A 13,935-nucleotide genomic window follows, 5' to 3' on the forward strand; every position below is an offset into this window, starting at 1 on the left:
AAGGACCTGCAGGGAAGTGTTCTCTCCTCCCTGTCCAGAGTCTGCCCAAGCTTGGCTGTTCAGGACCACAACTAGCTCCTGGATCTAAGCACTCAAGTCACCAAATTTTGCTAGGAGGAAGTCGGAGGTTTTGACATCAAATGGGATTTGTCAAAACATGACAGATCTTCACAGAGGCGGTTCTGGCACCTGCATACACTGCTTGTCCTACAAAAGCCAGAGTGAAGAGCATGGTCAGTACAGTTAACAATGACCTAGTTTGTCTCCAAGAAAACAATGTGTGTATGTATTTCTACCTAAACACTAGCTTTCCTCAACAGCACATTCTACCCACCACACACAGAAGCCTTCAAAGACACAAATCCAGAGGCCAGGTGGTTACTGAATTCCCTAGGTAGATCTAATACAACAACATCCAAGTATAATTTCATCCATTGTATTTGCAATTCAGAAATTAAATTTACCTGGACTTTTGCTAATATGTAATTCCCCAAATATTAAAACCTTTCTACAGAAGTTGAGACTTTGCTCTTTCAGGTGTTCAAAACAAGGATTGCCCCAAGGGACAACAACATTTATATAAGCAGTATATTGTTCTTTTATAAAAAAGAACAAATACATTCTCAGGTCATAAGCAAATATGTATTTGTATCATGGTTTGCTCCTAGGAACAGTCTCACCTTTTCAAATTCCAGACCTTACATACCAAAAAAAACCCCCAAAGCCAAAACAAACACACTAACCCCAAAACAAAAAACCCCACCAAGTTCCCAACCATGCTTCAACCAAAGGCAAAAACCAACCTAACTAAACCTGCCTAACCTTAGCACAAACACACACAAAACTATAAACTACTCCTCCTGTGAAGTGGGGCAGAAAAGCAAAGTGTTCTCTTTTATGAGAATATGTAAAGACAACCTGTGAGTAGATCAATACAAATTCATAAATGAAACAGATTCTTTAAGTATTGCATATCAATGTACCCAACCAAATTTTCACCAACACATACACCACCAGTGTTGTACACACTCCACACATAGAATTCTGATTATAATAGAATATCAAAAGCCTTCTCTAAGTATTACAGAATTCTGTCCTACTATATGTTGAATATTTTTCCTTTATAATTCAAGCCTTTGCAAATACTTAAAATACCATTTTTTCCCAAAATGTAAACAACCTTCCCTCCGTTTGCTACTCATTTCCATTTTTTGTAATTTTCATCGATCATCAGTTAAATGAATTATACTACAGCAATCACATCAATCCAGTTCTGTAATTGGAAACTGAAACACTAAAGCATTTAAAGTAATTTGTCATATACTTAAAGATAATGAGACAACTGCATTTGATATCTTAACTCATTTATGAGTGCTCTTTGATGCAAGGCACTCAAATATAGTGATAAAATGTTCTCTCTTTTGTTTTCAGGATGGCTTCACTTCTAAGCAAATTCAGAATAAAATTTGCTGATATTAATATCATTTGTGATATCAATATAAAGCCCAACAAAGAGAGGTAAGAGACATTACCAAAATTCATTATTTAGCAGCCAGCCTTTATCAAAAGCTTGTTTCTTTTATGTTCAGTATTAAAAAAAAAAACAAACCTGCAAAGAACAACACTGTCACTTCACTGCAATCATTTTCTAAGTACCTAGAGCAGGAAAAAGGAAAGAACCTTTTAACAATCACAACTCAAAGGTTCAAAACTATAGGCAGCCTTTTTCTTTATGTTGTAATGATATGACTTAATTTTAATAAAGACTAATTAGACACCATACTTACAAGCAACTAAATTTAACAGACATTTTATGATGGCTTTTCATATCTCTTTAGGTTGCAATAGACTTCCCTTCATCACATTATTCAGTCAGTCACAATTCTCTTGTAAACTCACCATCTCTGCCAACTCAGCCTTCTGGATTTTACCATTAATTCATTAACTTAACATTTTTCTGGCCAAACATAAGCATACTTCTCCTTTCCCACGAGGACGATACTGTAATACTCTCCTATCATTCAATTATAATGAAGGTCCAATGTTTTTAAAAAACTAACTTATCTCCCGAGTTGATGCTCTTAGGCAGAGTTTAAGAAGTTGGTAAAACAGTGCTCAGGAAGCTCCACCTCCAACTGTATTAGCTAAAAAAAAAAATAAAATCTTCAAGTCCTTGCTTTCTAAAACATATCTCTATAGAAATCACCTATTCTGCTTTATATAGACAAAAGCACATAGCAAGTTACTCAGGGAATAACTGAATCCTAACTCAATTCACAATATTTCTCTTGGTCTTAAAGATCCTCTGAAAATGTTCTCATCTTGCTATGCTCTCTTCCATCCCATCCTTTACTCCCTTCTTGATAGGCCCATAGCTATTTCATAGTCAAAGAGTTCCTCTTCTCCACCCAAAGCCTTTTCTCTGAGTTCAAGTGCAATCTCAGGTTAGTATCTTAAACCTTCTATGTCCTGTTTCTACACACACACATAACTTTGCAAAAACAATATTAGATTCACCAGTGTTTCTACAGTGCATTGGAGATTTTGACTTAGGAAACGCAATTAAAGAACATAAAGATTTTATGACTAGATACCTAAAGTCACTTATTAGTGCCCTCTTGATCTCTGAGTTAATATTTTTTTATTATACAAGAACTGTGTATAATAGTTCACTTTTTTCCAGTACTATGCAGTGATTTTACATAAATAAAAGTTATCAAAAAGAATTCACATCTGGCATTAACATAAAAACCAAACACATTTGCTGCATCAGCACTATCGGAACACAACAAGTGAATATTGTGCCAGACGCTTGCTAGACCACTGTATCTCTCTCCCAGCTGGCATCTCGGTCATTTCACTAATAAGAGGATTATCACTTTTACATACTGAAACAGACACTAAGGTTGTTGACAAACTCTCCAGCAACTTAGCAACAACAACATTAAACGCTGCATGTCACAGCCTTTAACCCATCTCTTGATTTCCCGGCCATGTAACAAAGTCCAACCTGTGTCCAGCCCCCTGTTTGTTTCACTACACAGTGAGTGAGGCCTGTCAGCATCAAGTGCTCATAAAAATACACTTACATTAATATAAAAGAAACTCCCTGAGGTCTCTGTGGGATGATAGAAACTTTCAACAAATGGGCAAGCAGGGAAGTACAGAAGGATGATAAGCTTGTCCGAATGATGACAGTCAAAAACCTCAAGAATCAAATTGAAATTTAGAGAGAAAATATGTGGAAAAGTTGGGAGTTGAACATAAATCTGACCCCCCCATATAGCAAAAAACCTACAGCATTTCCTTCAGCCCCTTGCCACAGATTTATATCACCTGTTTCTCCATTTCTTTAACACTGTAACAGTAAAACTGTACCAGTCAGGTGCTGGAGCTGATTGCTGCAGGTAATGCTAAAACAATAATAAAAGCTCAGTATTTATGAGGAGACATATATTCATTGTTAACATTAGAACCAATATACTGCAGTTTGGAGTTACTGTAGAACTAATTTCAGTATTTTTGCTACCACCAGGAAAATGCAGAAAATTCTCTGCAACTATAATAGGCCAAATGCAGTGTTTAATTATCCTCAAATAACCTTTTAATTATCCTCAACCAACCCCAACATATTGAAGTGGCACAGATATAACTTGGGGCACAATGTAGCAAAGAATTGTTAAGGATTTTGCATGTTTTTCAGCCACAATTATAGTCAGTGGGGCCTGCTATACATAGTTATCTGTGAATTAAGTTAGTGAGTTCATACCCTGCAGCAAGGCCTCCATTGTAATTCCTGTTTCAGCTGGAAGTTCTTTGAAGAGATGATTGAACCGTATCGCCTCCATGAAAGCTGCAAAGATATAACAACTGCTGAGAAATTAAAGCGAGAGACACCATGGAAAATTACAGATGCAGAGCTGGAAGCATTCAAGGAGAAGGTAAAGCCTTGCCTACCTTTTCACACGTGTACCTTTTCTTACGCTCCAGATGTTTGAAGCAAGTAGTAAGAAAATGTGAAATACCAGATATGGAATTAGAAATATGACACGTACAAACCTTTATTTGATATTTACAAATTGGATTCATATTGTAAACACTGCAGAGGTGTGTTATGATTGCATTATTCAGCACTTTGTAAGACATTGGCATGTTTACACAGTATTTTCCAGGCTGATGAGGAGTTCTGCCCACATCAGAGCCAGCCAAATGAAAACCACCTCTGAACGAGAAGCCACACAGTGCTGCACTGAGCCTGAGCTAATAAGATCTTCTGAGAGATTTATTAAATGGCTCCACTGTTTTAGAGCTTGAACCTCTTAAAGAGTGCAGTTCCAAACATTCACCACTTGGGAAATTGAGAACTGAATCCAGACCCTACAACTGGATCTAGAAATTTTTCCAAAGGCACGATTTAACACGGATTCTTACCTCAATGGCAGAGTGAAGACTAAACCTGCCTACAACACAGGAGTTCTCCTGCAGTTCAGAAGCACTCTAAGGCTGATGTTGGCTGATCCACTGGGTGAATTAGAGCCCAGGCTGCTCTTTAATTTTGTTGGAGCGCACCTTTTTAGCAATGAAGCGCCCGGCTTCATCAGGCCAGTGCCAAAAGGATACTGCAAACTCTTCCACCCTTAAGAGACAAGTTGTTCTGTAACTCAGAGAGAATTAATCTAGCAATTTTATTTATGGTTCCTGCTGGATTAACCTGAGTGCACTGAGAGTTTAGTTATCTCCACTTTATGGTGCTGGTAACTTCCTCAGCAGAGCAAGGATAGCGATTCTGAGCTCAGAGCCGCTAGAGGTCACAGCCTGACACATTAACATAAGCTGAAATCAATGGTGATTTAAGATAGCACACTATACACTATGGACTGCAGCAGCTGGGAAGCAGACTGACTGCTCACTGTATTACCCTTTTCATAGATTTGATAACCAGCATAAAGTTATGGTAGTCAGCTGTGGGCAGAAAACTTTTGAAGTACTCTCAGCATAAATCATCAAAACTTGGGAGTCAGAGCCCCTAGAACATATCAGTATAAAAGACAACAGGAACGTAATCCGAGATACCCACACCTGCGTGCAGAACAAGTGAGGTTACAACAGGAAAAAAAAAATACATGATTAAGCTTGGTCTTGTCTAGGTCACTAACCAAGGAACAAGGAAAAAAACCTGTAAGTTGAAAGCAGTCAGCAATATGAAAATGCTAAATCTCTGTATAAAACAAGAACAGTAATAAAAAGTTTAGCTTACACACCTGAAGAGATATGCCCCTTATCTTCAGAAATAAGGCAGTTCTGGGAATCTTGCGAAGGACATTAGAACACATTTAAAATTCAACAGAGAAAAACCCTGGCAGCACAGATAAACGGTGATGTTATAGGATGACTCTCATGAGATAACAACTGGCTAAATTATGAGGATTCTTACCTATATAACATGTGTAAAAGAACAGCGGAATTTCTGTAGAGAAGGAAAATTTAAGGTCTGAATGGAGAAAAACCAGCTCTTTACCTTCTCCACGGAAAGAGAGAATAATTTATAAGACCAGTTAAGATACATCTATCTCCCACGCTGCCACCTCCCTGTACACAAACCTGCCCTGCTCTCTTGTTCCCTATGACTTGTGTTAAGTTATAAAAACTTTGAGGGCCTTAGCTTGACCATAAAGTAATCTTGGCCGAATCTCAAAGTAACAGCCATTTATGCAATTTGTAAAAGTCCATACAAACACACAATACATAAAGCAGCTATGTCTTACTCCAGACCCCCGGTCTCCTATTTAAGAGAGGAATTTCTGGCAAGGTGCTCCTTTACACACTGATGTTCAGCCGTACTGGCATGGCAGCTGGAGACTTAAAAAATACATGAATTAACATGTTAACTGCCATCAAACAATAGCACAAAGGAGGTTCTGCACAGTTCCTATACTCAATAGCCAAATAAATACTTTAAAACTATGTCTGAACCAGCTCTGGTACGGTGTCAGTACAAAAATAATCCCCATCCCCAGGAAGTCTTACACAGTGGTAAAGAAGTCTGGCCCCCATGTAACTATACTAATCAAGAAGCATGGCTTAGCCTCATATTTTGTGATCTCTGTCACTCTGGACCGCAGAGCAGACCTGGCTTTCAATGCTGCCAAAGCAACAGTGGAAAATCTTGCAGGCAATCGGTGGCATAGAAGTCTGTAAGGCACCAGAACTGAGGATCACTAACCTAACTGATTTTTTTCTTTTCCCCGTTTTGTTTTCATCAGAGTTACCGCCAAGTCCGTCTGAATGAACTCTTACAAGAGCATTCGAGGGCAGCTAACCTCATTGTCCTGTGAGTTGCAAGATTTTGGTTCTAACTTAGAGAATAATCTAATGTGTAAAGGGATTCTGGACTAGAGCTCTCATTGAGGGCAAAAATAATCTTTTACATACCTTTTGAAGGACTTGCATCTGGACTGATGGTTCTCTGGGACTACACTGAACATGAATCTTTCCTGGTAGTCCTTGATGGCTTAAAACAAATCTCTACTCATGAAAATGTGTCAAAAATGTAATCTTCATATCCAAATCTACATGTTGAGTGTTACACTTGCTTACTCACCTGCTGAAAACGCACATTTTCTTTTCTTTTCCCCCAACTATTAACAACTCAAAGTTAGAGAAAGGATTCTTTTAGTTTGCACATAACAAATGGAGTCGTTAGCCAACATCTACTTGGAACTATATAAAACTGAATAAGGATTATGCAATTGCATAAAGAAAAAGAAGTCACCAATAATAATTAAAAAAAGCCAATTTCAGAATCAATTTTTAGTTAGAGCCACATTTTTTTATACTCAGCTTCAATAAATTAGTTAGTATTTGTGATGCACAGATAAACCTCTTTAGCTCTATTAATTCAGTCTCCAAAAAAGGACTGATGAGGTAATGTTTACCATAAATTGACTCATACTTTAAAACTCCCACCTCACAGTAATTACAGATCAGAAAATAAGATGATGGAATGCAAAACTATGCATGTACTGTATTTTTATCCTTTTTAAAAATCATATTATGTGTGGGTTTCATGACCCCAAAAATGCTTCTTTACCAGTGTAATGTTACAAACAAGCACAAGCAGTCCCTGTCCAGTACAACTAGCCCTGTTAATGGCACTAACCAGGTGAGCAAGAGTTTGCAAGATTAAGGCCTAATGGTAGCTTTGTGCTTTATAAGATTAAAACAATCATGTAGTCTAATGATGAACAGAGTTGTATATGAACAGCTGATGTTTTCTACTCAATATTTAGTGAGATGCATGTTATCAGGGCTACCCCTGTCTTTATAATGTTAATTTTATTTTCTTCTCTGTCTAAACAGGAGTCTTCCAGTGGCAAGAAAAGGAGTAGTGTCTGATTACCTGTATATGGCTTGGCTAGAAATTCTCTCCAAGAACCTTCCTCCAATCTTAATGGTCAGGGGCAACCACAAAAATGTACTGACTTTCTATTCTTAGAAAAACATCAGTGCCTAGAATATCCCTTGCTTGACCTCAACACCTACATTTTTAATGGCAGTGATTTATTAAAGACAAACTTATCTAATACAGATCTAAAAATTAACTAATTGACAGAAATTTTTTCAAAAATCCAGAGCAACACAGTGAAAAATTAGACAAAAAAAATGTAAATGGTCCTGCTGGTGTTACACTCCAGTACAGGCAAAAGAAGGAAAATCTACATATATATATATCTCTATATATCTATATATCTCACATGAGACAGCAAATAATTTGAACACACACAGAAAAAATTCCACTAATTTTATAAGGTATTGAAAATGCTTTTGATATTTATCCTAGAAAGCCAAAATTAACCCCTACAATACAAAATAGATTAAATCTATAAATAAATACTTCTTTCAAATTGCACTGTCATAGTTGCTAATAGACATACAGGAGGATTACAAGGAAACGCACCAGTTTGGAAGAGAGAAAAAAAAACTGTACAGTATCCATCAGGTCAAAGTTATAAATTGAGATAATGCAAGTAGAATACCTGTGATGCTGTTTAATTATAAAATTGCCAAATTAAGACCTATGCCTACAGCAGATGCTTTTACTTAAATTGTTCTGCTAATTTATATTAACTCAAATGCTTCTAATTAACTGACAAACAAAAAAGTTACATATATAAAAATGGACTATATATAACAAGACTTGATAATGAATTTTCAAGCTCTGACATGGAATGTATGATTGCAATAATTAAATGTGGTAAGTAAATTTCACAAAGAAATTAGTGACATACTAAGTATTCTGACAATTTTTGCTATGAATGTAGGGTTAATACAGTCTGACATTATACTTTGGGATAATATGTACAGTGATTTATGTGATTAGAAAACAATAAAAACTCCATTAGCTGAGTTGAATGCCTTATTTTTTGATTTATATAAAATATTTCTCTTATTTTTAGACTTTCTAAATAATATTCATTATACACTAACTTAAAATAAAAGAAATCCATTAAGTTGTGTAATTTCTCTATTTTCTATTCTGCAACATTATAGTACTTTATAATTTCAGCTGTCAATAAAAGCAGCTTCTCTTTTTAGTGGGGAAAGCTACATCATACATGTAAGCATTATTTACATTAAAGACCATTAAAGAACACAGCTAATTTAATTACTGTAGTTCTGCAACTCCTTCGCAGACTTCAAATGAAATCTAAGCCCCAGGAAAGCCAAGGGACCCTGAATTTCACTAAATGTTTATTTTAAAGCAGGCCTCGGCTTCCATCTTTGCTTGAATTATTAGAATTTAACTTGCGGAGGATCTAGCACTCCATCTCCAAAAATGACAAATATTTGATATTCATATTTTTCCAAGTTCAACAGCAGCAATTCAGCAGAACGTGGTAATGTCACCCAATAATCCATGTTTTATTTTCTCCATCTGTTAAAGGCAGGATATGAAATACTGGTATTTTCTCATAATGTTCTTCCTCCGCTCCTTCTTACACTTTTACAACCAGGCTGAAGGATCATTTTGCAGTGTAACTGCATGACACAGATATATGAGTTTCCTAAATATACTAGGCTTCCTGCACAGCTCTGAGCAAACCAAACCTCACATTCCACACCTGCAAAACAGGGAGATTATCCTCATCCTTCACAGCAATGTTAGCAATGATACAGGAGCTCATTACATGCTGTCAGGTCCTTCCACCTTTGTAGAACTGCAACGGCCACCATCTTTCCCACCTCACTTCAGACACCAAACAGGTATAACCTGCATGTGGTACCCAGGCAGCCAATGCAAAGAAAAGAGTTTTTAGGGAGGCTCCGCTTAGGCCTTCTGTAAGTATGTTTCTTATCACAATCTGTGGAAGGAGCTGGGGGAACTGCACACCTACATTAAGCCTTTCAATTATGTACATGAGTGGGGATTGTTTCCTAAATATTCCCAAGCACTGTAATTCTCAATCTACGGGGAACATCAACCCAAACTGATCTGGGGGACCTAAGGAGATCCAAAAAGAGAGCACAATATGAACCAGCAATGGCACTTTCAATACTATTTGCATTTCTCTTTCACAAACACATTGCTGTGGGCATTGCAACAATAAATCCCAAGAGGTACGTTTCCAAATGAACAACAATCAAAAACTAAGTACTAACATACATATCTCTGTAAAAATCCTTGCTTTGACTACAGTGATTAATTAGATAATGTATCCACCCAACAATGTTATAACCAGCAGCACAAACTCTAGATGCACCAGTGCTTAACTACCTGAAAGTGTTACTTCCACAAATTCACAAGTAATTTCAACACAACAGTTTCCTTGGAGCTTCTATTTCTTGTTCCTCACTATGATTTCTGAAGTGTGTGCAAGACCAGTTTGGAGAGCATATTAATTATGGACTATCTTAAATTGCAACTTCTATTGCAAAATTTTGTTAGTCCACCCACCTCCTTTCCCACTCTGTAACAGACACTTCCTCTTTTATATAAATCATGCATAAAACAACTGCTGAATTTTAATCACCATGTTAGTAACTGAATTCTAATTACAAGTTTGCTATCTCTAGAAAAAATATGGCTCTAAAACTGTCTAGCACATTTTCAGCTTTTATCACACTACCAACTCCGCAGGTTTATATAATCTAGGGTTGATTTGATCAGCCACAATAAAAGCAAGCATAGATAAGGTGACCAGGGACATTAAAGTGTGAAAATACTGTTGCTATGAAGCAAGAACAAAGAATATTTTGAGTCTTCTTCAAAAGCCTAGGCATCCTGCACAGCTAAGCTTGTGCCAAAGGGCCTGTTAAAATGATCCACTACTGCTCCTCTCATCAGTGAATCTTACCTTTTCCTCCTAATGTTAGTGGGCCTCCAACAGGTATCACAGAAGGCATTTCATCATAGTTCAGAGAATACATTTTCCCTAAATCTTTTTACAACCACTGGCAAGTTGCCCATCTTGATCATATACCCCTAGGGAACAGTAATAAGTGTCCCCACCTATTGCTCCAGAACAGCATTCTTCCAACATGCCTTTCACTAGATTTTCAGTCCCCAACAGAGATTAGTTTGGGGGGGGGGGGTTGTTTGTCTGTTAATTTTATTTTTAAATTAGCAACTCAACAGTACAAGTAGAAAAGCTACCTAACCAAAAAGGCATCACATTCAGAAGATAAATAGCTGCAGCTGCTCAAGCCACATTGTGCAAAGAGCATGCCACTATCATACTTCACACCCAAAGGAGTTCTCCACCTAATCATCATAATGACAAAGTACAAAGCTCCAGCCACTTGCATAGTAAATTTTACCACTCTTAAAACTTCTGCAATTTTCATCACATCTTCGAGAATGTCGTGGTTTCAGCCCAGCCGGTAACAAAGGACCACGCGGCCGCTTGCTCCCTCCTCCCGCCCCCCTCCGGTGGGATAGGGGGGAAGACGGAGGAGAGGAAAAAAACAAACCTGGAACCTCGAGGGTTGAGATAAAGGCAGTTTACTGGAACAACACAAAGAAATTGCAACAACAACAACGGTACTAATGAAAAAGTATACAAAAAGCGTGATGCAAAGTGCAACTGCTCACCACCTGGGACCCGACGCTCTGCCACTTCCCCCACCGAAAAGAAGAGCCCACCCCCCGCCCCGCTCCCCCTTTCTATACTGAGCATGATGTCACATGGTATGGAATAGCTCCTTGGCCAGTTCAGGTCAGCTGCCCCGGCTATGCCCCCCACCTCCCAGGTTCCTGTAAAAAAAAAATTAACTCTATCCCAGCTGAACCCAGGACAGAGAAGTCCTACCATAAGCCTTCCTGGCTAGGCAAAATACGACAGGCTGCCCTTCATGCTCAGAAAATCTGGACATTGCTTATCTTTTCCCTCTTTTTCTACAATTCCATGTGGTATTTCAAGATCTTCTTTAAGGCAAAAACAGTTTCAGCAACTGATTAGTAGTTTACAAGTAACAGACATGGCAACAGGTAACATGTAGATATGGGGCAAACAGCTACATCAGCTATTACTGACTCATTTAACTCCCCATACCTGTTTGTAACCTCCCCTCTGGCAGAGGTGCCCAATTTATCAGCAAAGCTGGGAGAACAGAATTTGAGGAACCCTCAGCCTCTTCAGCTTGAAGTTCAGTGGTCTCCCTCAAGCTGCTCCTTCAGGTAGTTTGACTATCATAGGACTTCAATGAAGTAACTGAGGATCACTCCTACATCTTTCTCACTCTCCCCTATTACCAGATTGTAACTGTTGTGAAAGGGGCAATAAACCCTTAAAGTGCTGCAGCTGTTTTCCAAATGAGTGACTCAGCCCTCAAGTTACAGGTGAGGAAAAGCAAGGCTTTGTAATAGTGCAGTTCACCATACATCAAAATGCTGTTTAAACATCTATTCATTCTGGTAACTGGCTGGCACAGCCCCTTGGCAGGTACATAGCCCATCGAGGCTGCGTGGCCAGTGCTGCTGAGGGGACACCTTGCACTGGCCTTGACTCTGCTAGGAAAAGTGGAAAACGTAGCTGTGCCATTGCAACAACAAACAAATACAGCAAGTTTTAGCTCACACTCCCCACAAATAACAAGAGCAATAACACACAGTCACGCCATGGCTGGAATTTCATCAGAGGAAATTCAGTTTCAAACAAAATAAGCACTAAGGTTGTTCTGGAACAAAGTAAAAAGCAATGGCAAAATTCCACAGCCCCCACACTGTATAGCAAAACACAAAATCAAAAATAGAGCTTCATTATAAACACACACCCTCACAGCAGCCTTTTAAATTACAGACCTTAATCACTGTGAGAGAGACAGCTGTTCTAAGTGAGACTGCCGTGAGCAATCTCTCTTTTAAAGCCACAGCTTTCTTCTAATAAAAATCCTCATTCTGACACCAAAACTTCAGTGGGAAGAATTTTATGGGTTCTTATCCCTGAAAGAAGCTCTATGTTTCCTTCTGTGGACAACAAAGCAGCCTCCACTCCTACTCTCAATCTAGGTAAAAGGCAGATAATTTCTTTTTCTCTCACTATTGTTTTTCAAAGTCAGGAGGAAATGCCCAATGGAGAGCAGCACTAATACGCAATCAAGAATGCCGGAATGTTGACCAACTGACTTTATCTACAGAGCAAACAGCGCATTCCCAGGACCAAGGCAAACTCGCCCAGACTTCAAGCATGTTTTTGGGTTTTTTTCTTCCTTATAAAGATCAGAGGAAAAAAGCGTCACTTGGCTGAGACCTTTCTCCTTGATAATACATTTGGATGAGTCCTCCTATCTATTACTCATGGACTTTCAGGCTACCTTAGACACAGTTTAGAACCCAGCCTGCCTCACCAAGCCAGGCTATTCAGAAAATTAGTCCTTTTCTACGCTATAATGCAGGATGCAGTTGTAACATCTATAAAGTTCTGCTTGTATAAATAACCATTTATAATTAGATATTCATTTGATACAACTTAAATTCTTATAAACTTCAGTTTGTTGATGGCTTACATCATAAGTTGTAAAATATTCTAAGTAGCTTTTTCACATAGGTCTATGATAGATACACATTCTCCTTCAAACAGTGCATACTATTAAGACTGAAAGTGCTGAACAGCAATAAAAGAAGCCCCAGATTGGGGCATTCTTCAAAATGTTTTTCACTTGTACTGCCATGTGTAGCAATGGTTTCACTGCCATCTGGCTGCGTTTAAAAAAATGTAACATAGCAAGGAGACAATCACATACACTTTGATTAAAAAAAAAAGGCACAAAGAACGGTTGGTTTGACAAAATTTAGACCAGCAAACAGAACTCCAACAGTCTGTAGCTATTTTGCACAGACAAAAATACATCCATCAGAGTGGTCAAGGACAAGTTTTGCAACCATGAATCCGAGGGGTACGCTTGTCATCCCACAGCACACAGAACTACGGGGGAATTTAGGCAAGTCTTTTGATAGGCGGGGTGGCGAAAGAGGGCAGTATCAAAATCATAAGAGGGCGAAATCACGGAATTATTCTGTTCTGAGACAGAAGAACAAGACGGGCGGAGCACTGCTAGGTTTTCCTATCTACAGCCTCGACGAGGAAGGGGAGCTGTTGTTTTCCTTTCATAAGGCAAACACTTCTGTCATTGCCTGACAAGTTCTGAAGGAGGATACAGGTTACGTGAGGAAAAGGCGGGACTGCCGCTGCGCTACACGTATTAACGGCCGTGCCTGCTGCGCGACTTGGAAACGAGTCGGGCGGCGGTCGGCCGGCCGCGGCCCCTCTGAGGGAGCTGGAACAGCCGAGCCCCCCCGGCCCGGCGCCTCCGCCCCAGCTCCCCAGTGAGGCACGGTGAGAGGCCCCTCCGCCCCCCCCGGGGGGCGCGCGGGGCCGCGGCCCCCCCCGCCGTGCAGCCGCAATCGCATCCCCCGGCAACGCGGAGCGCCCCGCG

General features: G+C 39.1%; 1 protein-coding gene across 1 annotated transcript in view; it reads left to right on the top strand.

Annotated features, from left to right (window-relative positions):
- Nucleotides 1-7,495, top strand: part of SLC12A1 (solute carrier family 12 (sodium/potassium/chloride transporter), member 1) — a 51,628-nt gene extending 44,133 nt beyond the window's left edge. Inside the window, exons 24-27 of the mRNA XM_010571866.1 lie at nucleotides 1,432-1,518; nucleotides 3,806-3,941; nucleotides 6,264-6,331; nucleotides 7,360-7,495. Coding sequence (XP_010570168.1) covers nucleotides 1,432-1,518; nucleotides 3,806-3,941; nucleotides 6,264-6,331; nucleotides 7,360-7,495 — 427 coding nt within the window. The remainder of the gene's footprint in view (nucleotides 1-1,431; nucleotides 1,519-3,805; nucleotides 3,942-6,263; nucleotides 6,332-7,359) is intronic.
- Nucleotides 7,496-13,935: the final 6,440 nt, after the last annotated feature.

The sequence above is a fragment of the Haliaeetus leucocephalus genome, unplaced genomic scaffold (assembly GCF_000737465.1).
Source record: "Haliaeetus leucocephalus isolate CR32 unplaced genomic scaffold, Haliaeetus_leucocephalus-4.0 Scaffold339, whole genome shotgun sequence".
Lineage (NCBI taxonomy): Eukaryota > Metazoa > Chordata > Aves > Accipitriformes > Accipitridae > Haliaeetus > Haliaeetus leucocephalus.